The sequence below is a fragment of the Lichenostomus cassidix genome, chromosome 18 (genome assembly GCF_008360975.1).
Source record: "Lichenostomus cassidix isolate B80296 chromosome 18, HeHo_3.0, whole genome shotgun sequence".
Lineage (NCBI taxonomy): Eukaryota > Metazoa > Chordata > Aves > Passeriformes > Meliphagidae > Lichenostomus > Lichenostomus cassidix.
The window spans coordinates 10,722,084-10,746,127 of record NC_139498.1 but is presented as its reverse complement, the minus strand read 5'-3'; the positions used below and the strand labels follow the sequence as shown (position 1 = coordinate 10,746,127).

Below are 24,044 nucleotides of genomic sequence, written 5' to 3'. Positions count from 1 at the left end.
TGCGTTTCACTGAGATTCTGCAGGAACAGGCATTTATCTCAATGCATGGTTGGAGTGGGATAGCCTGCATAGGTGGCTCCCCAAGCATGTCTTTCATAACATCTCATTCTTTTGGAAGGCAGTGGGATTACCTGGAAGTTTTCTGTCTCAGCTTCATCACCTGCTGGTCCATCAGGAGTTCTGCATAAACTGGTGGTCTTAGAGTACATAAGAAGATTTTCCCAAAGTCAAATGTACCAAGGAGGGGAAAAAAACCCACCAAACTATGCTGCTACATTCTCCTTGTCCTGACTTGCAGTCTGGTTCTTAGGAGAGGATTGCTGGGATTGCCAGCTGCTCTGGCTGTCCTGCACTTCTCCAATCCAGACTTGGTGACAGATGCCTTCCTGCTCTTGCTGTGGACAGGAGGTGTCTCTGAGAATAAAGTGTTGTGCTGTCTTGCTGTCTTTGTTACCTCCTTTTCTCTTCCCTTTCCACTCCCCACCTTTGAGGGAGCCAAATTTAGACAATTGGGTTGTTGCAGGGACTGTCTGCAGGGTTTAATTCGGGACTTAGCATGTAACATGCACTGACTTCCTTGCTTCTGGTTTTTATGTTGTTTCATAGTGGCACCTCCCCTTCCCCTTCTGTTTGTGTCAGTTGGGGAGTATTGAGCCCAGGGATGAAGTTTGTAGGAGAAACTCTTGATGAAATGACTTATTGTGGATAGGCTTTTCTCAGAGTGACCCAAAGTCTTTTTCCCATATCCGGCAGCCTCTGCTGCTCCATGGCATCCCACTGATTTCCTCAGGAGTAGTGGTGGGATTTCTTATGTGCCCTTTGGCCTTTCACCAAGTGAAAAACCCAAATATGTCCAGAATATCTACAGCTCCCAAATCCATTGGACAATCCATGGGTGGAAGCCAGATGATTGCCTGGCTAATGATGAGATGGGAGGAGCTGAGCAAACAGTAATGGTGAGAATTTCTTTCTAGCTTTGAAGTTGGATGGTTTAATCTTGGGCTGCTAACCACTAACAGATGGTGAGAAAGGCTGCTGGAGCTCTCCTCTGTTTTGGAGTTTAGTTCATCCTGCTTTTCCATGAAAAGCAAACGAACAGCCCTCAGAACCAGCACTTTTCTGGGAAGCTGGACTTAACCAACTTCTCTCTCATCACTCCCCCTTGACTGGAGTGCAAATGAAAGTTTATTTTGGACCTTCTCTCTGTAAATTCTTAGTTTGCTGAAAAGAAAATATGTGGAGTCCCAAAAACTTCATGTTCCTTCTAGTTTCTAAGTAATATATATAAAAGTAATATATATATAAGCAGTTGGTTTCAGTCTGTGTTGACTCAGCGTCCATCAGTGATTTGTACAGAGATCTGATGCCAACATTGCAGCATTCCCAGACCTTCCTGCACATTTTCCCATTTCTGTGGGATGTGAAGCTGTGCTGAAGAGCTTTTCAGGGTGGCTTTTTTTGTCCTCTTGGAGAGGCTGCAGCTGCTGCTATTTTGTTAAGTTTTGGTGTTTCTCTGCACACTGAGCATGCCAGACTGATGACCAAGATGAAGAAATTTGTGTTGTGGTAATTAGGAATTTGGGAAAAACTCAAGAAAGTCAACTCTGAAAATGTGCTGCGCTGCACTTTTAAAGGCAGTGTGTTCTGAAGTGGAGACTCTTACCACAGACTTCTGGTATTCCCAAAACTGAGCCTGGGCCTGATAAATAGGTGTTTAGCAGATGCTAGCAGCCCTACAAGGATATCTAATCTGAACTGGCTTCCGTAGGAGTGATGGGGTGTGGAGGGAATAGAGGCTGCTTATTAAAGGCCAACAGCAGCAAATACCAAACATTTTTTTATACAACCCCTGGCTGGAGTCCAGCTGGGAACATTCCCCAGGCAAGTGGTGTGGAGATGATGTGAAGCATCCAGAGGGAAAGGAAGCAGCTCTAAAGCAGCCACGTAAATAGTGAAGCCAATTAATGACTCTTTTCCAAACTATCAGTTATACCTCTTGCAGCAAATAAGCCAGGTGATTAAGACACCTTTTAATTACAGGTCTTGTCTGTAAATATCTGTTAATTTGTAACTGGCGGATGATCTGCTCAGTTGTGCCTGAGAATAAGTGTCTCCTCTGTTCTTTGCAACTGCTGTTGTGACAAGGACAAAAGGCCATTGTTGGGGCTCTTACATAGGCAGTTACTTTCTCCTCCAAACAATTTAAGTGCATATTTTCCATATTTCCATGGTTTGGGGCCTTCTGTAATTGGCTGCTTCCCGTGGAAGGAGGCATTGCTGGCCAGGGGAGCTGGGAGCAGCAGGTTGGGTTCTGTGTGCTGGGGAGTTGCCCAGGTGCCAAGGGAGTGATGCCACTTCTTCACAGGGGGACCCTCTGCTCCCACATGAACTCATCCCAGAGCTTGTTCCTGATCAGGAAGGGCAGAACTAGACTGAAATTCCTAATGCAGAGGGAAGGTTTGAGTGAGCCAGGCATCCAAAAAGAAAAATCCCAAATTGTTTGGGTTAGTTTTTCAGGAATTTAAATCACAGAGATGATCTCAGACTTCATCTCACCATCCTAACGCATTCCACATCTTCAGGAATATTGTAAGCCTGCAGACTGTGCACAGGGAACAAGATAAAGAAAAGCCTACCTTTGAATTACGGAGCTTTCTTTGGATGTGTGGGTTCGTGTCCCTCTGTCCTGTGCTACTGGTGGCACTTGGTACCTTCTGGGAAGCCTCTGCTCGTGGAATTTATGGCTCCCAGGGGAAGAGGGCTGGAAAGGGGCCAGTCTGTCCAGTGGGGCCTTCAGTAAACAACTTTCAACTCATCTGACTTCCCTAAAGTCCATAAAGCATTTGCCAAATCAGGGAGAGGTGGTGGCCCTACCCTGCCAAGTGCTGTCACTGTCACAACATGTGTGAATGCTTCAAACCTGCTGGATAGTAAGGAAAGCAGCTCTTTCCCTACTGTTTTCCTTCAGAAAGTGTCTCCTCTCAGAATAGGACTTTCCTGAAGGGGCACTTGACCTATTTCTGGAATAATCCCTGCCCTCAGAAGTGGGGGTGTGGGAAGAGGATGCTGTTTCATGGGAAGAGCAGCTCCCGTCCCTGCTTGCTGCCTCTTTGCTTTATCACCTCTCTCTCTCTGTTCTGCCTGTTCTCCAGATGAGAGTCCATTCAGTAGTGGAAGTGCCTTTTGTGCAAGATTTGGGCTCAAGTTGCTCAGGGAAAGAACTGCAGCTGGTTGAGTCAGTGCCTGGTTTTTGCTAACCAAATTGGAGCTGGGATAAATTTGCCTGGAGAGTTCTCGGCTTTGCTGAAAATGACACTACAGCTTTACATGCAATGAATTCAAAACCATGTTAAACTTTAAAGTGCTCATGCTGGCTAAACTTTTCCTATTTTAAATGTGCATGAAGCTGCTTCAAAGCAGCAGCTTTGCTGCTCCAGGGAAGAGCACTTGGACATGGGATCCTGCATAAATTCCCCAGTCACTGTGGGACTTTGACCTGTCCCTGGAAGGTGGTTTCCAAGGGAGAGATCCCTCAGTTAATTGATGGAATAACCTTATACCTCCAACTGGAGGCTATTGCTGAGGAGGGTTTGCTTCCTTGGGAGTACTGTTTGGTATAGCCCATGGCTGGAGCTGAGTGTTTCCATTCAGTCCCATAAGGTTTTGATTCTACCAGTGGAGTTGTGCCTGAGCTAAAGGAGGTGAAATCATGAGTCTACTGCAGTTTTAGCAGAGCTGCCACTGGCTGAGGTGAGGCTGGTTCTCAGCCCAGGGCTTTAGCTGTTTAATTTATGGTAACAGATTGAGTTGTATTAAAACAAGGTTTTGAAAAAGTTAAGCTTTAGCTTCGTGATTCCATCCCCATTCCATAAATATTGTACATGGTGTTACTCAGAGTTTACCTTTTTTGGGCAGGTTGATAGAGGTAGAAGACTTGAATTTATTTTTATAATCCATGTGTTTGCACTCCTGGGAAAGAACCAAAGTATGCAGATGTCATTATTCCTATAAATACAAAGGACTTTATCCTAAATCTTCTAATTCTTTCATAGTATATGGCAGCAGAGCTATTTGACACGATGCTGCAGGAAATATTTGGCATTCTTGTAAGCTCCAGGGAGAGCAGGACTGGGATGATAACATCCGTTAGTGTTGCTTTTGAATGAGGTCTTGCATAAAGACTCTCTCTAAAATGCCCCTCTGTTGGATTTAGAGGGTTTTTAACACAAGGAATGTGTTTCAAGCTCCTGCTTTTCCTGTGCTTGTGCAGCTTTACTGGTGTGTCTGCAGCTGACTCTTCCAACCCCTGTGCTGCCCTTTTCCAGAGCTGACATCTGAGCTGTATTTATTGTGCCAGCTTCTCCTCCCTGCATGTATTAGAGGAGATTTCCCTCCTTTAAAATGTAATAAACATTCTTCTTGTGATTTGACAGAAAAGATTATTTCTCTCTGGCTTTACAGGCACAGCTAAGTGCATTCCCAAGCTCTGCTGACAATAAGAACAAATTGTATTGTTTTAAAATGTAGATGTATATTTTGCTGTGCTTCTTACTTCTCTTACCTGCTGGAATAGTTTTAGCATTAGCATATTTTAATACACATCTAGAAACAGGCAAAGCTGCTTTTATTATTGCTCATGGTCATGAATTATGTTAATGTAAACACTGCAGTGAAAGGGAAATGAGAAATAAAGACTTGAGAAGCAAGATTTGGCACCTGATGGTTCAGGGGTTTATTTCTGCATATCGGCATTCACTTTTGTCTTGTTTGTGAGGACTCTGGGCTGGGTGGAAATTGGATTTTTCATTAAGGCAGAGGGTGTTGTTCCACTTGTAGCGGTCCCAAAGTACACCCAGTTTCTGGGTTTCATATTGATGGTATCTTGGCAAAAAGGAAACCCAGTTATCCATTAGCCAATTCTCAGAGTAATCTCCTTTGCAACCAGCTTTTCAGGTAGGACCTTCCAGGTTTTTCCATGCACTGAGCAAAGCCAGCCCAGTCAACAAGTTTGAAGGGAACTCCCCTGTCTGTCTCTGGAAGCTTCGAGTCATTGAGTGCAGGGCTTTCTAATCTTTCATATTCTGGGTTATTTTCCAATGATTGTGAGGAAAAATGGGACCAAAGTGGTTTCAGCCAGGCTGATGGAGTTGCTTCCAGGAAGCAGATGCCATCAGTGAGACTGGGGCCTTGGTTAACCCTCTGGAATTGCAGGTCACAGCTGGGAAAGTGAGGCTGTGGAATATCCAGCAGCTCATCTGCAGGACCATTGTGTGCAGGGTTTTCAGTGAAAAGCTTTTTCCAGCCAAACTTGGGGGTTGCTGCTGTTCTGTTGGGTCGAGCAAAGGCTGTTTCACCTGAAGCTCTTGTGAGGAGTTCCATGAGCTGCTGTGAATGAAAGCTCTTGCTCCTGGCTGCAGAAATGCCCATCCTGCCATCCCTTAGCACAGCTTCCTCTCTCTTAGGGCCATTCTCAGTGGGGTTTATGTGATTTTAGAGTGTTGAAAGGTGAGGAGCAATGAGAATATTTGAGTCTGTTCTTTTGAAAATCTGGGGTAGTATCAGTATCCTTCCTGTATATGCAGAATTAAAATTCCAAGTGCTCTCTCATCTCCTTTCTGCTGCTGCTGAGTGCACTGTGAGGATAGGGATGCTCCTCAGCACTTATCTGATCAGCAAGTGCAGGTCTGGAGGTACTGAATCCCTAAGCAAATGCAGATTAGCTGCAGAACTGGGGTGTACAGCATGATGGAGAAGGCTGCAAAAGAATGTGCCTAAATTCCCCTGGTAAATGAACATTTCCATTATAAGTAGCTTAGAGGAGAAATAAGCAGGCAGAGAAAATGTGTGCTTGTTGTTCTTACAAAGGAGTTGGCGTCCAAACTGTTAATTTTTTTGAACAACTGTTGAATGACAGGAGTGTTTCCACTCTTTCTATGCAAATCCCCATGATAAAATCCTTTTCAGCTTCCCACACTTCAGAGCTGCTCATGGCAGTCGCTGTCTCCCTGGAAATCTTCCTCCAGTGGTTTGCAGCCATTGAGTCCTGCCTAAGGCAGACCTCAATCCCTCTGGGGGGTGGATTTGTGTGGAGATCAGACCTAGGTTAGAAGAAACCCCTCCAGACTGTCATTTTTAGAGCTGTAGTAACATCACTTGTGATTGCAGGGACATGAACTTGGTCACATTTCCTGCCTTGAATCTCTCCTGTAAACCTCTCCATAAATCCTGTCTAAACATATTCTGCTTTAAATCCACCTCTGGTTTAAAAATGCAATGTGCATTTGCTGTCTTTATTGATCTGTGAACTCTGCCACTCTGCACTGATAAATTCATTTCTTAATGGTTTCATGTAGCTCTGTGGCCTTAAATATATTTTTAACCTAGCAAAGAGTCTGAGATGAGCAGTGGAAAGAATCTCTTGTTTAAAGTGTTTTACTGGGCTGTATTTCTGGCTCCTGAAGGTACTGAGTGTTTCCATCCACTTGGTAATTCCCATAACCAAATCCTGCTATATAAAGTATATTAAAATCATGCTAAGTGTGTAAGTGTGTGTGTGTATATATAATCATGATTTAAAAATAAAAACGTATCTGCACCCTGAAAATTCTCTCTGCAGTGATCCAAGCAGGGGACAAGTGTTTCATGTTACCTTGGGTAGCAAAGGAGCTCAGGCACAAAGCCAAAAGCTCTTAATCAAACTGATGTTACACCTTGGATCAACATCTTAATGCTGAGGAGATCTTTAGGATGAAGAACGGATTTTAAACAAATACCTTGTGGTTCCTGCAACATCCCTCTGTTGGTTTTAGGGGGTCAGGGAAGGTCTCTGCTGCACAGCCAGAGCCATAAATGGGATGAAGTGAGGTGCTGTAAACAAAGGATTGCTGACTTGTTGGAGATGAATTTTGAGGAAAATGTCTGCCCTGTTTTGCAGAGGTGAATCTGGTGCCGGGAAGACTGAGAACACTAAGAAGGTTATTCAATACCTTGCTCATGTTGCTTCCTCCCATAAAGGAAGAAAGGACCATAATATTCCTGTAAGTTGGGATATTTTCTCATTTGTTTATTGCTCTTTTTGCAAATTACCATCTTTGCATTTGAAGAAATGACTTTTTTTTATTAAAGATAAACTGTAATATAATTCATGTAATTTTGTCTCAACCATTATTTTCTCTTCAGGAGTGGCTGAAATGAGCAGTTACATCCAAATTTCTGGTCCATGTCAGCTGCCTAATTTCTGTTGTGAAATTAAAGGCTTTGTACAAATAATAGCAAAGCTTTCTGATGCAATAAACCCCAGTTTTCCAAAAAATTCAATAAACCCAGGCAATTCTAACTGAATTTAGTTCCCACTGGATACAGTTTTTGGTACTACATTTGTGAACAAGCTTTCTTTTCTTTCAAAAATTAACTTGTAGATGGGAAAAATCATCTAGCTTAAAATCTGCTGTAGACTTGCTATATCTAGAAGCTAGCATCTAATTAAAAGCTCAGATTTTATTGCACTATAAACAAGTGAGAGAGAATGTCAGAGAATATTGGGGTTTTTTGTAGCTTGAAACTAACTCTGATTTATATAGAACTTTCTGCAGATTTCCCTACTAGGCTTCAACATTTGCACTGAATTTTTAATGATTCTTTGCTTTTAAAAACATGAATGGGTTTGAATGTCTGTTATGAGCACTTGCATCTCTTTGCAGTGAAGTATTAATTCAGCTTTGCTACAAACAGGGGTCTTGCTGTAATCAAAACTGGCCTGTGCCTGGTTTTGCAGTGGTAATGCAGGTGCCTGTGGCGGCTGGAACCTTCAAACTACATTATTTTATGGGATTACAGACTTGTAGTATCATAGCAGAGACCTGTAAGCTCAAGTCCAGCCTTTGACCAATACCCCCATTCCCACTAAACCCATACCATGAAGTGCCATTTCCACTCATTTTCTGAACCCCTCCAGGGATGGTGGTTCCACCACCTCCCTGGGCAGCCTGTTCCAATGTTTAACCACTCTGTCAGTGAAGAAACTTTTCCTAATATCCAACCTGAACCTCCTCTGCCACAGCTGAGGTCATTTCCCCCCTGTAGCAGCTACAACTTCTGTAAATTTAGTGCAGGGCACTTCATATCAAGACATTCCTGAATATGCCAAGGCTCAGACTCATGTGGGAACACAAGATGACTTTTGACCAATCTGTGATGGTAAACAAAGGCCAGGATTTGAAGTGGGAGAGAAGGAAAGGTTGCAGGTAGATTTGGAGAAATCTAGTGAAGTGTATGGGGAAACTTGAATCTTTGCTTAATCAAGAGCAAATATTGTGAGCCTGTGCGTTGATACTTATTCAGACTGGTGCTGGTTTATCACACAGAAAAGATCAAAATTAGTCTTTGTAAGTATTTGCTGAGCAGCCTGAGTGCTGCAGTTGTGAGCTGAGGAGGAGCTTGCTCAGCACTGGAGTGGCAGCAGTGTCAGGGGTGTGTTCATGGCTCTGCCCTGAGTCTTGGGAGATTGTGGCTCTGGGAGACACTATCTGGGACATCATCCATCAGAACTGATTTTCTGGGGAGGTTTTGAGTTATGAGTATTCTTGGCTTTACCACTGTGCAGCCTTCAACAAACTCAGTGTTTTTTCAATTTCCTCAGAAGCAAAATTGCCAACAGTTTTTTGGAGAGAAGGGAATTATGAAGGGTTTATACCAAGTATTTCTAAATATACTGTTGACAACTTGAAACACCTCAGGCTGAAAGACACTTCTGGAAGGCTCTTGTCCAGACACCTTGCAAAATGTGCCTTCCTTGAAAGTGAGATTGCATTGCCCAAGCCTCACGAAAGCTGAGTTTTGAAAATGTTGAGGGATGGAGATGATGCAATTTCCCTGTTCCCCTTGGAGCCCTGGCTGTGCTCTGTGGGTTTGGCCTCTCCTGTGCTGGCTTTGCATGAGCACTTGGTGCCAGGACCTCTGTTCATGTCCCCTCTTTAGAGGTTTGTCACTGTAACAGTTCCTGTGGCCACTGGCTGGGTTTGGGGGCTGATGCAGCCTCAGACCAGTGTTCTTAAAAAGCCCATCTGGCTTCCAGTGAAGCAACTTTGCTCCATTGTTTGTGTGTCTGCATAACTGGTGTTGCAGAAGTGAAGGCACAGGAAAGAAAGGGGAAAGCTGACACTAGGAACACAAGGAATAGGGGAGTGTCCTGAATAAAAGCCTTGGATCATGCCCTTCATTCAGTGCAGTACCTCAGTGAGCACTGAATTTGTCATATGTCCATGAAAAATGCAGAATGTTTGTGTAACCAAACCAGCTATGAAAATAGAAATTAGTCTCCCTGGTTCTGTAACACTTAATTTTTGTTGATATATTGCAAACAAAGAATGTCTAACCCTCACAGGTGCCACTGGAAAGATGGGAAGTGTCAGAATGGAGGTTAGAGAAGCAGCCCTCATTTGTTCCTGTTTGCATATTCATTGGAAAGCTGCAGAGGGCTGGTGGTGATCCACAGTCTGTAGAACCTGAGCATTACCCTGTGCACAACAAGATGCAAAATAGGCTTGTTAAATTAATCCATGACTTGCAGTCTGTCTGTACCCATCCTGTTACAGATAATTATCAGTGACATGCATATTTCTGAGGCTGTTTGAATGGCTCATTGATTATTTTTTTTTAAATGAAGCAATTTGTATGCTAAGCCTAGGGTTAACTTTGATTTGCCTGACAGAGTGCTTTAAAAATAGAGCAAACTAAAGGAGCCCCAGTCTGACACCTCAGCAGCACTGATGGCACAGGGGCTCACCAGGTACCTTCTCCAGCTGGGATGATTGATGGGGAGATGTTCAACCTCTGTGAGGAGCATCATGTAGGAGCTCTGCCCATCCCCTGCACAGCCTGGCATGGTTGGCATCCAGCTGCTCGTCCATGAAGCTTTTCTTTCCCAAAATCCCTCTTTCCTTGGAGCTGATGAAGTCCTGCACAGCCCTTAGCACATCATCCTTAGAAATGGAGTCAATGGTAGCCACAGGGGCTGGAATTTCAGTGCTGGACAACCTTAATGTAGTAGTGAGTGCTGATTTTTGAGTGTTGGAATCTGGAGCCCCAGTGTCTCATTTCCTGTGTAATCCCAAGATGTTGTCTCGGGCGCTGTGCTCGGAAGTGTGGGGAGGTGGTGGTGGTGGTAAAAATGTACTAGAGAAACTTCAGTAATTGTGGGATTTGGCAGAGCCAGGTGAGACTGTAGCAGTCCCTAAAACTGGGAATAGAGGCTGGGCTTTCTAGAGTGGAGGGGAGGGAGAGGTGCTTGGCAGTGAGTTATAAATGAGCTCTTCTGAAAGCTGAAGGTGGGGTGGAGGTAAAACTGAATTTTTGGCTGCAGTGAGCTTGGTTGGGAGGCAGAGCTGGGTTGAGGATGTCCTGGTTGGTTTGGAGCAAGGGACAGAAGATGGAAGGAGGTTCTTGTAAATAACTGAAAACTCTTGCTTCACACTGAGCTCTAAAGAATTTGAGGGATTGGGTTGATAGTGATAAGAACTTTAAAGCTGAATATTTTGCCTGCTCCCAGCATATTGTGTTTTATTCAGTTGTTAACATGGTATTGGAGCAGCTTTGTAAAGGCCAGCACTGTGCTGTAGCTTGGAGCAGAGCTGAGCCACTCTGGGGTGTGCTGGGCTGGGCAGCTGTGCCAGGCTCTTCAGCCACACACGGGAGCTCCTCTCCCCTCCACTGCCAGCTGTTCTGGAGGCTCAGGAGCTGTGGAGAAAGGAGATGTGGAGTTAAAGGGGACAAAGAGAGCAAGGACAGGCAATAGGTGAGCATGGGAAGGAGGGTGGTGTTTCTGCAGAGGGTTTTGGACAGGTTGAGAAGGGAGGAAATGAGGCTTTCAAACTACTCAGTGTTGTGGCTCATCATTCCCTGGACAGTGAGAGAGGCAGGATGAGAGAAAAGAACTGAAATAGTGTTGTTAATGCCACTTTAGTATCTCTGTAATATGGCCAATCTTGTTCCACCCCCTGGGACACCTTCCACTATCCCAGGCTGCTCCAAGCCCCAATGTCCAACCTGGCCTTGGACACCTCCAGGGATCCAGGGGCAGCACAGCTTCTCTGGGCACCCTGTGCCAGGGCCTCCCAACCTCACAGGGAGCAATTCCTTCCCAATATCCCATCTAACCCTGCCCTTCTTCAGCTTAAGGCCATTCCCTGTGTCCTGTCCCTCCATCCCTTGTCCCAAGTCCCTCTCCAGCTCTCTTGGAGCCCCTTTAGGTGCTGGAAGGGTCTCCAAGGTTTCTCCAAAGCTTTCTCACCCCAAACTGCCTCTATTTTCACTAAACCCCAGCTTTCATGCTGGTGCTATTTTAAACCTTAGAACTCATTACTAGTATTCTCAGGTTAATGATTGCTTTCGGTGGCTGTATTTGCCTTGGTAGCTGAAATGCTAAATTGCTTAATTTGTTTTATTAATTTCTGAAGAAACAGAATTAGTTTTTGAAGGACAGGACCTTGGGTAGGCTTGCTCAGGCTAAAGCTCCCCTGGGTTTCACAAGTGGGCTTTAACTGCCCTAGTTTAAACACAGAGAAGTTAAATCTGTGTCTGATTATGCTCAGTTCTGTTCCGAGTGAGGACAAGAATGGACACCCAGGAGTGCAGTTCATCTTTTCTAAATATAAACAAGTAAAATTCCTCTGAATTCCGAGGTGTTCCTGTCCTTCTCCATGAATCCAGGAGGAGTAGTTCTTTTCCCGGCGGGTAGAGTGCAGCTTTGAAAATTCACATTACTTACCTGACCAAGCCAAACTTCTGCCAGCTGCTTTACAGACCTCTGTCAAAATCTGTGATTCTGCACTAATAAAATAAGAGTCACAGAGTGCATTTGGCTTGGTACAAAAATTTCTTGTTGTGTGTGTTTCTCCACAATGTTTTGCCCCAGGCTCTCAGATATGAAGCTCAAGTTTATTAAATTCACACACTGAGCCAAGGAATAAAGAATGGAATTGAAAATTTCTGTAGAAGCTGTGCAGGTTTGAATTTCGAAGGGTTTTTGTTTTACTTTATTACTTTCACATTCCCTTTGCCCTTCTTGCTGGCAAAATTTCCAGTTTAAGGTTGTGCTGCTGCTCGTGTGGATGGTGGTGCTTCAAAGAAAGAAACAAAGGTCTCATCACCAGTGTGGGTTTATTTACTACAAATATTTGTAGGTCAGTGCAAAACCAACCCCCCAGACTCCTTTGTGTCTCTTCCCTCTTGTTCTTCCATAACCTCTTGGAGTGTTGAAGGACAAGGATAATCTCCTCCATCCAAACCACCTCCCAGTGCCCAAGGCTGATGACAAAGGGACTTGGTGTTGGGGTTAATTTTTTGGCTGTTGTTTGGCAAGGCTGGAAAGAAGCAGTGCCCAAATAATGAAACTCCTGCCCTTTTTATTTTCCTTGCTGCTCCAGGGCCATCTGTCATCTCGGGTTTAATTAGTCCTTTGCATAAACACAGGTTGCAGTATTTTGCACATGCCGATAACGTCTGTTCTAAAATGAATTTGGGCAGTTTCTGTGAAACTTTCTGTGAAGTGAGTGTGTAGTTAAACGTGCTGACAGTGATAATTTGGGATGTGACATGCAGCTGGAATGCCTGCTTGCTAACTTATCATTTGTTTGTTTGCAATGAACAGCCCGAATCACCCAAACCCGTGAAACACCAGGCAAGTGGTTTTTTTTAATGCTTTTAAAGTTATGTAGGAGAACTGATGTATATTCTTCTCTCTGTGCTGATAATGTGGGAAACCTTGAAGAAATACACAGCTGATAGGGAATTTTGGAAATATTTAACTGGCTTTGAGAGAGGGAAGAGGGAGCAGCTCATGAGTTTCTCAGCATTGCAAAGGACTTTTAACCACTTTTAAGCCCTGAAGTGAGAGGTTTGCCCTCTCTCCAGCCACCTTTCTCAAAATACTGTGTGTGTATTGGGTCATGTGCTGCTGAGAGAGTGCAGAACACCTTTAAAATATTAAACAAAGTACTAAATAAAAGATGGATTAATGGAAGTGACAAAGTTATTTTGATTAACTGTTTTGTCTGAATATTTTTATAGCTTTGCAAATCACCAGTGAAGACTTTGATCTCAAGTGTAAAAGGCTTGGCATAACCAAAAGTCTTCTGAAATCAAGAGTTTCCCCTGACTTTCTAGGACAAGTGGTGTGAGCAGAGTGGGATCTGCTCAGAGTTGCTGCCTGAATTAATGTTTACTCATTTGAGCTCCAGCTGCTCTCACTGCTCAGGTTGGCTGGAGCTGCTGGGCAGATAACACTGCCCATTCCATGCTCCTGATTCCCCTGGCCTTGGGGGCAGCAGCATTGCTCTGTTTGATCCTCCTTTGCTGTGTGAGAGTACGAATTGCAGTGCTCCAGCACTGTGGAGGCTTAGGTGGAAGTTGAGGGCAGGACTTTGGAAAGGGAGAAACAATTGCTGCCACAAGATAAATGCTCCATCTCTAACTTGAGCTGGAAAGTGATGCCTTTGTCCTGGGTGCAAGCTTTTAAATAATAAAAAAAGCTTTTTTTTATTACTATTTTATTATTTATTTTATTATATAAAGCTTTATTTCTTTATTTACCTAAATAAAGAAAAAGCCCCAGCTCCTCAGAGTGTAACCAACCTTGGAACTTGCAGCAGCTGCCCTGGGTTGGTTTAGCTGAGTGAACTCTCTCCCTTGCATTTCTCTGAAGCTGAGCAGTGCAGTGTAACTGTAGTGCAAAGGGAAACAGTAAGGAACCTTCCAGTGTAGCATATTGGAAGCAAAAAGCAATCCCTGCACAGCTGTGATGCCTCTGGGAGTGTGTGGCACCACGTGAAACCTCTGCAACCCAACTGTGTGCCTGAGCCCATGGTCTCATTTTCAGAAGCTGCAGACATTCTTAGTATTTAACTTAATCCTCCTCCTTGCACACATCAGTCAATTCTAAGGGTTTTTACTAAAGTATATGTCAAGTCCAAAAATAGATGGAGTGGTGTTTGCTTTAACCCTCCTTCTGCTTAGAGCTGGCATGTCAGGGTTGACATAAAACGTTTGTTGCTGAACATTCTAACTGTGTCCGTGGAAAATGCTAATCCCAAGCTGTTGATACTGCATAAGCCATGGAATCATTAACATCTCTGTTTCAATGTCATTTGGAACTCCAGAGTGGATCCCTGTTGTATGTGAGTAGCATGGAGCCTCCCCTGCCTGCCCCAGGCCTCCCCCAGACTGAGTCACTGGGCTGCTGGTTTTTCTGAAACTGAGACAATAACCTGGCCTTGTCTGCGTGGTGCCCTGCATGAACTATTGCATGACCTCACTTTCCCCACAATTCCCATACTGCTTTTTCCAACTTCTGGGGAGATGCCTATGCAGGAGCTGTGCCCAGAGGCCAAACTGACACTCTGGAGTTCAGTGTCTTTGCAAAATACTGAGCTCTTTGAAAAGAGAATTGGTTTTGGCTAAAAGCAGTCCACGGAGAGAGGAAAACTCCCAAATTAGGAGCCTTCTTCCGTAGTGAGGGGTTTGCTTTCCTTGGTGACAGCTGTGCCAAGGCTGTGTGTGCAGCACCAAGCACTGCTCGTTCCCATGGTGTTCACCCACAGCTGAGGATCCAACTGCTTCCTCCAGCTCCTCAGAGATGGCTGTAAAAAGGAGCTGCTGAGACCTTCCTGCCTTCAGTCAGAGAACTGGGATAGGTGGGTTTAATGCTGCCCTGCAGAAGTTGCTCTGCACAGCCCCAGCCCAGGTGGCTTCCCAGGACACAGCCACATCCATGGAGCAGCCAGTGTGGAGTCAGTGGATTTCTTTTCCAAAACAGTGAATAGCTGGACATGTCAGCTGTGACTCACTTGCTGGGGGTGTCTGCAGGAGCTGGGAGAGGGGAGCAGGAGGGAAGGTTCCTCAGGATCCTTCCCAGGAATTCCTGGCATTGCCAGGATCTGAGGCTTTACATGGGAAGCTTGGAGAATATCAACTGCAGACACCATAGAGTGGGTATTGCAGGATCTAGATTTTCTCTAGCTGCAGGTTTTCTGTCAGTTTAGAGGTGCTCTGAGAATTGTCACCTTGGCAGCACACTGCTGAGTGTGCTCTGGGCTAACACTCACATTTATTCCTTCTTTACTTACTCCAGAATTTAGGGAATATGTAGTCCCAAATGGAATATATTTGGAAGTAAGCAAGTCCTGAGCAGATAACTTGAGGCCACATGAAAGAAGGAGCAGCCATTAATTTCCAGGAGAACTTGAAATATATTTCAATATACAAATAAAACTCTTTTAGGTGTTAAGTAATGAATTTTTAAAATTCTTGTCTAAGAATTGACCTCACTTGGAAGCCTTAGGAGACTTAAGGTTTCCTGTTCTTTGGTGCTCACTCTGGGGCCTTTATTCATCAAGACTATAAATAATTGGAAAAAGCAGGTTCATGAACACAATTATCAGATTTGGAGACTACATTCCAGACAGCTTCACTTTCTTTTTTTATTTGTTTTTCCCAAACCATCCTTCAGAGCAGGAAGACAATATATATTTTCCTGTGTACATTTGTGTCTCCTGGGCTTTTGGAAACAGCACAGACTTTTTTTGTTACCAGACCTCCTCATGGACAGCAATTGTAAAAGCTGTTGTGCAATTTCCTTGAGATAAGCACTTCAAATTCTAAATTCATTGGCCAGAACTTACAGAAACATTTAAAAAATGCATTAAACATCCTGAGCAACGCTGGCTGGATTGAGCAATTTGCAAATGATGTTTGTAAGTGGTGTTGCTCAGTTCTGCTGGGTTGTTCTGTTCTCAGGTGTGGTCAGGGCAGAGGGGTTGCCATGAGATGAGTTTCAGTCTGGCTGACTGAAGGGGAGTTGCACTGATCTGAAAGTAAGTTTAAAAATAGGTGTTTCTGAGTTTGAAAATAGGTGTTCCAAGGTAGCTGTATTGTCAGCATGAAGTTTAAGAGTATCCCTGCACAAAAATTTTAAGCAGCTAAATGAGTTTCTCCTTTTAAGCACTCAAGGTCTGTGCCTGATTTCATTAGCCCTAAATGTGAATTTTCTTTTCCATCTTCAGTGACTTTTGACATCCATCAAGTCCTGTCTGGTCCCTGCTCTGTTTTTGTGTGTGTGTCTGTGTGTGTGTTTTAATAAACAAACCCAAACCAGAAAAAACACCACCAAAAATCCAACCACATTCACCCCTGGATGGAGGAGACTCAGCAGATTTGGGAATGAGGGGAAGGATGAGAATCCCCTTCTGGAGGTGGTGGCACTGCCACAGCCAGGGGAAATGACTGTCAGGAGAGGCTGAACACTTGAACTCTTGCACCCCAGGTTCTCAGTGATAAATCTGTTTATTTTTCTGTCTGTGTGGTTTTAGGGGGAGCTGGAGCGGCAGCTTCTTCAGGCCAATCCCATCCTGGAATCCTTCGGGAATGCAAAGACAGTGAAAAATGACAACTCCTCCCGCTTTGTGAGTACCTCCTTGTGTCTTCAGAGGCTGTAAATCTGCACTGCTGTTTATGGAAAAATACCTTTTTTTTAGGTATTTCTCTAATTAGTATCAGAAGCTTTCTCTGTTTTCTTCCTCCATGAATCCAGGTTCTCTTACAGTGCCTTCTGCATTTTCTGGGGTCACTGAAGACACATCCTCAGTGGCTCTTGGCAAAACATTATTTTATTCTGACTTCAGCCATCCCCAAGCTGCCAGCAGTGTTCATAATGTAACAAATATAACTGTGCTGGGGAGCTGAGGTGGGGCTTGTGTGCACAAACTCCTGCTGGATTGGTGAGAAGTGGGAAGGACTGTGGCATCCCCATGGAACTGGCAAAGTCTGCAGCCTTCTCGTCCATAGCTGTGACTTTATCAATTGCTTGGATTGGAGAGAACATCCTGATTTCCTACAAAAACGCAGAACTTGCATATGAAAACCCATCTGAATTTACAGATTTACTGCAGGGAAGTTAAAAAGCTACTGTGTGACTTACCCCAGGTGTCAGGCACTGCTGTAGCTGCTCCATGTTTTTGTTGGGTCTCTGCCTCCTGTTCACAGAGTGTTTTGGTGGCTGATAACCACTTCTGATGGGTTCCATTGTTCTAAAATTTGTGGTGGGACTCAGGGTGAATAAATAGCTTTTTACCACTTCTTAGAACTTCCTTTCCTTTGAAGAAAGAAAAAAACCATCCATCTCTTATTTCAGGGGGAAGATGTTTTTAGTACATCTTCAAAAGTGTACAGGAGGTATTAAATCTTTTTTCTTGCAAGAACAGCACTAAAATTTACAGAACAAATGAAAGACTTCTTGTCTGCCTTTGACATTTCAACAGTTGCTTGGATTTATAATGCATGAACTTAACTGCAGTGATAAGAACTCTGGAAAACTATGACTAAATCCATTAGCTCTTGCAGCTGAGAAGGAAGAGCAGAGTTTTGTGGAAATTCAGCTTTTATTATTTTATAGCCAGCTTATTTATAATGTTGCTTGGTGTTTGTAGAAGTTGGGTAGAGGATTTGTAACATCAACAGGTTTACACTGCACGAGGATTCTACTTTGTTACCTGTCTTGAATCCATCAGAGACTGTACTAATATAATGAGAATACTTTTTTCCTAAAAGATATTAGCATCTGGTTTGTGTTATTTTGAGCTCTGCATTGCCATCATGAACATAATCACTCTGATGGCTCCAGCTCTGTTTTTATAAAGGAGCAAGTATAATGCATTCCAGATGGTCTCATCTCATGCAGAACAAAATAATCTTTAACAGCCATTTTAAAACCTGCCTTCAAAAATCTCTCTCCTCCCACAAAGTGAGAGGTGTTGTTGTTCAGCCATGCAGGCTTGACAGGCTTCCCTGTGCAGCACCAGCCTGCCAGCCTTCCTGCTCCTGATAACACCAGGGAGTACTCAAATCCAGTGGCCAATGGATTTTATTTTTTCCCCTTTTTTCTTCTACCAAGGGCAGTTCTCTTGTGTTTCAGGAAATAAATCTCTGGTTTGCATTGGACAGGAGAGTGGGCTTGCTGGATTTATGTGGCAGCACTAAATGCTTCCCTCTGATGTGGTTTTTACAAAGCCCTGGACTCAGTGCTGTGATGGTGTCAACAGAATTCAGCCCTTAAAAGAGCATCACTGCAGCCTCTAACTGAAATGTTAAATTAAAGATTCCATAGCCAGATTTGCCAGTGCCAGCTGAAAGGTTGTGTTAAACTGGGCTTTTAAGAAGATGCACTGGATAAGTGATCTCTCCAGTGATGCCTGAACTTGGAAGCAGGGAGTGTGGGACCTTCTTCTGATGTGTCACCTTGTTTAGTGACTGCATTTCCTCTCAATTACTTCTGCTGGTGGAGCTGCTAACTTGGCAGCAGGAAATGAGTTAACTTTTAAGGGTGAAGCAGAGCAAAATGGTTCTAAATGATATCAGAAAAAGCCACTGCCTAGAGCTCAGGTAATGCTTCTTGGTTTTTGTTCCCTGTAAAATGGCAAATTCCAGGCTCTGTGGTGCTTGTTCTGGCAGGAGGTGTCTGTTGCCGTTGCTGCCCTGGTGCTGACATGTGCCTCAGGTATCTGTTCTGCTGCCTGAATTACAGTAAAATGGCAGTTCATTCTTTGTGCCAGCTAGAAATACAGCTTTTGGGGGTTGTTTTGAAGTAGAAATGCTGTAGTTACAAGCTGAGCTGAGGGTGTTGTGTGTGTTCAGCCCCAGAAATCTGAGATAGGAGCTGCTCGCTGAGAGGCCAATGCCTGGGCACAAGCCCTGTCTCCTGTCCCTGGCATGGGGGTTTTAGGCCCTCTGGCTTTCCACCCGAACTGGAACAGCAGGGAGTAACCACTGGAGCTAATTTCAGGTGTTTCCACCTGGTTTTTTGTAACTCAGAGACACCACTTTGAGTTGGAGCTGTACAACCACAGCCCTGGGGCAGTGGCTTTGCTCTAAGTCAGGATCAGGCTGGTGGGGAGGTTGTACTTTCCCCTGGATTCACCAAGGGGACAAACTTGGTCACTCTTGTGCCTTCAAGTCTTGACCCAAGTGGGCTTTACCAGGGCAGTGGAGAAGGGCAGGAAGCTCTGGGAAGGAGTTGCAGTAGCACAAGTGGCAGGTGAAGGCTCCAGCATGGCAGAGGTCCCCCAAATTAATACCCTGATTATCTTGGGCCATTCCTGTCAGACAGGGACCCTGCAAGCTTGTGGATTTGAGTATTTGAAAAGAAAATCAGTACAGTCCCTGAGCTGAATGGATCTGCCAGACAGGAATTGACTTTAACAACCTGATAACACTAATCAGACTGGAGATAAGGAAGGGTTTGGATCCAGATTGTCAGAACAATTTCCAAAGGCTCTGTAAAATATTTTAGTAGGTGGCTTGGTGCAGATACCATCAGAAGTGATTAGACAGGTGATACCAAAATTTGTGGTGCTCCCTGATCTCCAAACTGTCTCCAAATGAATGTGTGTGGATAGAGGACTGTGGAAGTTGGATTCAGTGAGGATGGAGAACCCAGTGTAGGACTGGGTATTCTCACTAGATTTTCACATTTTTGTAGCCAAACAAAATGATGAGCACAAACTTGAAATATGGGAATGAGGTGTCCAACTGGTGGGAAAAGTGGTCCATCTCCAAACCAGAGCCTGTTGTGCTGGGAATGTTTGTAGGCAAGTGACAAATCAGATGGGGGAGCTGAGGTGATACAAAACTGGTGTAAAAAACCACTTTCTTTCCAAGAGCTGCCCTTCGTGGGAGAGCACATGTAGGAAATGTGCTGTTTATTTGAGATGGATGTGTTACAAATGGGTCTGTTGTTTAATTTGGTCCTTTCTTTACCAAGTGCTGGAGAAGAGAGGCCATGGAAGGAGCAGCCAGCCAGGTTTGAAAAAGGAAGGAGAAATGTTTTGGGCCAGGCAGCACCTGAGATTTGGGAGTTGAAGCGCCTTCAGGCACCCAAAAGTTTGCTATAGAAATGTGCACCCTTGGAATCACAGCATTGCTTCCCACCTCAGCCAGAGTGTTTGGTCAGTGAAAATTGAGCCTCATGTTCCAATGAGTTTTTCCTAAGTCTGGATTCGAAACAAGTCTGGACTAGGAGTTCCTAAATCTTTAGACTGTGTTTGTGTGCAATGTGCTCCATTGGAATGAAGGCTGAGCACATGGAAGGGAAGAGGTTTCATTTGAACCTGGGAAACGCTTGATCCATGAGTGCATTCAGATTATGTTTGATAAAAATAGCATTGTCTTAATTTAGAAAAAAAGTAATTATGAAAAAATATTCTTTTCTTTGCAGGGCAAATTCATCAGGATTAACTTCGATGTCACTGGTTACATTGTTGGGGCCAACATTGAGACCTGTATCCTTTTTCCTGCCACATCCTTGCAAAATGCAAGTTCCCTGCTTTGTTTTGCTTTTAACCTTAGAATTCATTGGAATGCAGTGAAAGGTTGCCACACTTGGACATTCCTTTGACAGCATCCATCTCTTCCTTGGTTTCAAAATAGCCGATCAAATATCACGGATTCAGCGGCTGCCTTGTGCTCGGAAATCCTAAACTCCCAAATTCCACCCTCTGAAACCTGCTGGATTTTCAGACTGGCTTTAAACCCAGGGTGTGTTAAAAAGGGAAACCATGTAAAATGTGCTTGCTCTGGGAGCATTTCTGAAAACACCCCAACGCCTTCCTCAGGAGAGGCTGAGCCTCTGCTCAGTGCCAGGAGCTCAGTTGGCTCCAGCATGCTATGAGCAGCTCCTGCCTGGGCAGGGATGCTCCTTATCCAGTGACACAGCTGGGCACCTCCTGCTTGCTTAGCTCCTCTAGACACCCATGGAGCTTCAATAACACAAGATCTTCTATTATACTTATAATAATTAATTATAATTAATACCGAAGTGAATTCAGCTTTAGCTCTAAGATTCATTTTATTTATGAGCATAAAACAAGTAAAAATACTGGCACTGAAAGCCCTTCCCTGAAGTTGTTTTCTCTGTGCTAAAAATATATTGTGTAACTTTGAGTTTAGCCTGTTTTCTGAGAGAATAGCAGTGGAGTGGTCATAAGATGATGAAATTGGAAGTCTTGGAAAAAACATTAAGTGAGTATTGATCATAAACAATGCTGTAGTTAAGCTTCCATCTGGTTGCTGTGTTTTTACACTGCTTGATCTGAAGTGCATTAAATGTTCGGAATTGTCTGAAAATGTGATTTCCCAATAAGGCTGGGAAAAGATCTATAGTTATTCAAAATATGCTGCAATGATAAGTGGGTTTTTTTCATTCACCACAGCACAGGAATGAAGGCAGCTTTTAGAAAAGTCCAGATGAATTGTTCTGCCCAGAGCTTTGTGAAAACAGGAGGATTTAACTCTTGGGGAATTTTTTTCTTCATCACAGGAACTCATCCTTACCAGTGTCACTTCAAATCCCTGTCCCACATTTGCTTTACAATATGGAATATCAAGAAATCAGAACATTAAATATGATTACAGCTCATGGCAGCTAATCAGGCAGAACCTGCTGCTGAAATTGAATTTGGGAGCTGTTTAAAAGCAATGTGGGTTATTATGGAAAAATGCAATGCTTGGAAGAAATGACAAATACACTTCAGATAATAAAGGACTTGTGAGTTCAGCAGCTGCTGGTTTTTGGGATTAAGAGTTCAGCTATGACCTCAATAGAAGTGATGAAGAAGGATGGCAGCTCCTCCTCACCGAAAGTGCAGCTGATCCATGGCACACAGTGGTGGCTGCATGGAGCAGGGAATGCAGGGAAATGCAGGCAATAGCCAAGGGATGGGAGGGCTGAAATTTCATGAGTTTGCTGAGATGAAAAGTGGGTTTCTACCAGTCTCAGCTGGAAATCTTACTTAGTCACTGCAAGTTCATGTTGGATGTGATCCAGTCATAGAATCCCAGACTGGGTTGGGTGGGAAGGACCCTAAAGCCCATCCAGCCCCACCCCTGCCATGGCAGAGACACCTCCCACTCTCCCAGGCTGCTCCAGCCTGGCCTTGGACACTGCCATGGATAGGGCAGCCACAGCTTTTCTGGACATTACTCCCAACATTCTCTTTAGTCTCAGACTAATTCCAGAGCCTGCTTTGGAGCTCTTGTTTGCTCTGTACATTTTGAACCCAGGGTTGCAGGTGATCCTTGACTCCAGGTGTGTCCAGACTTGCTGGAGAAGTCCCGCGCTGTCCGTCAGGCCAAGGACGAGAGGACGTTCCACATCTTCTATCAGCTCCTGGCTGGAGCAGGAGAGCACCTCAAGTGTAAGTCTGTCTGTGAACCTCTTGGGTGCTGCATTTGTTATTTCAGTGGGCCAGGGTGGCTTTGGATTATTCTTTGGTTGGGAATGTTGCATTTTGAAAGAAGAAGCCAGGTAGCTTTGCTCTGAAATAACTCCTGTGTTTTATCACATGTGCTGGGGAACCACTCAGGCATTTCAAGCAAATGTCTTCTCCATGCCAAAGGCAAATTTGGGCAGTCTCTGGCTGGGAATCCCTGGACTGAAACTGCAAAGTTCCCAGCTGATAACATCCAGTGCTGGTCAGCAGTGGCAGCCCTATCTCCTCCAGCCCACAGAGAAATTTAACCCAAACTTAATGAAACCCTGGGGCTTTCTTCAAGACATTGCAGTACTAGGGTGGTTATCTTGACTACCTTTGGGTTTTTTTCCCCCTCTGTGGGAACTTCTGGTAGGCTGTGATAAGTGAAACTAATCAAGATAACAGAGTTCAGAGCATTGATCTTCTCCTGTATGAGATAAGCTGGTGTTCAGCATCCATGATGTGATGCTCATCAATCCCTAACTCCATTTCTGCCTGGGCCTGTTACCTTTCAGTAGAGATCTTCCTTTTAGGATATTCCAAATGGGGATTTGAGCTGCTGCTAGATCTGGGTAATGTTCTGTGTGCATGTTTAATGTGTTAAAGAGCTCATGTAGGCTGCTACAGAGAGAGAGAGAGAGAGTCTGAATCTGGCCTCAGCTTGGGAGGTGCACTGGTATTTTTAGGGTTTCAGAAGCTGCTGTCCTGGCTTGTAGCCATAGCTGAGGAACTGATTTCCTAAAGCAGAGTTGGGGAATTGAGTGAGAACAGAGCATGAGTGGGTGTGAACAGCATTTCTGAGCTTATTTTTCTGTCTCTTCCCCTTCTTCCCAATACAGCTGACCTGCTGCTTGAAGGATTTAACAATTACAGATTTTTATCTAATGGCTACATCCCAATCCCTGGGCAACAAGACAAGGATAACTTCCAGGAGACAATGGAAGCCATGCATATCATGGGCTTTTCACACGATGAGATCTTGTGTAAGTTATTGAGCTTTTTGGATTTTCAAAGTGTCCTTTTCTCTCTTACACATACACTGCTGATTATATGTCACCAAATTTAACATTGCTTCAGTGTCTTGAAGCCTGAAGAAAATGTTTGCTTAAGTTCAGCTGGATTTGAATTGAAGCCATTTGCCCAAAAAGCACAGTACAAACTGTATTTCCTCCCTGAACTTCTACTTGGAATTTGGAAGGAAAATGACACAAGAAACAGAAGAAAAATGTGTTAAGCTGAGCCCTTTGCCATTAATTGATGCACATGTTTTTTGTTATCACAGCAATGCTCAAAGTGGTGTCCTCAGTGCTACAATTTGGAAACATTTCCTTTAAGAAGGAGAGAAACACAGATCAAGCTTCAATGCCAGAGAACACTGGTGAGTTGCTCGCGTCTGGAGGGTGTCCTTTGACTCGTGCTGGAGTTTTCTTCCTGCCATTTGTCCAGTGCATATCTTGACAAGCACAGAGCAATCTGCTGAGCATCCTTGGCAGTGCTCTGTGCCAAAATGAGGCCAGGCCTGGGCTGATGGTACCTACAGTAAATTACTAAACTCTTCTCTTCCATCTCCTTCTGCAGACAAATGGAAGTGTCCATCAAGGGAATTTATGCTGTTTGCATTGCTGCTAAGCTTTGAACAAGTATTTTGGTTGTAATCTTGTTTATTGCTCTCTCCAAAGACTTAAGCCCTAGGAAGAAGTTCATGCTTAAATCAGTTTGTTTTCTTTGGTTCCTGAGAGCACTTTTGTT

The 24,044-nt window shown here is 44.1% G+C and overlaps 1 protein-coding gene across 4 annotated transcripts in view; it reads left to right on the top strand.

Annotated features, from left to right (window-relative positions):
- The window catches only part of MYH10 (myosin heavy chain 10), a 95,784-nt gene that overhangs the window by 38,751 nt on the left and 32,989 nt on the right, over positions 1-24,044 (top strand). For 2 of the 4 annotated variants that reach the window (XM_085077989.1, XM_085077987.1), the window contains exons 5-11: positions 6,935-7,037; positions 12,647-12,676; positions 16,362-16,454; positions 20,261-20,324; positions 22,140-22,238; positions 23,135-23,278; positions 23,578-23,673. In XM_085077989.1, the coding sequence (XP_084934115.1) occupies positions 6,935-7,037; positions 12,647-12,676; positions 16,362-16,454; positions 20,261-20,324; positions 22,140-22,238; positions 23,135-23,278; positions 23,578-23,673 (629 nt within the window). The remainder of the gene's footprint in view (positions 1-6,934; positions 7,038-12,646; positions 12,677-16,361; positions 16,455-20,260; positions 20,325-22,139; positions 22,239-23,134; positions 23,279-23,577; positions 23,674-24,044) is intronic. The other 2 variants (XM_085077990.1, XM_085077988.1) reach the window with 1 other exon arrangement.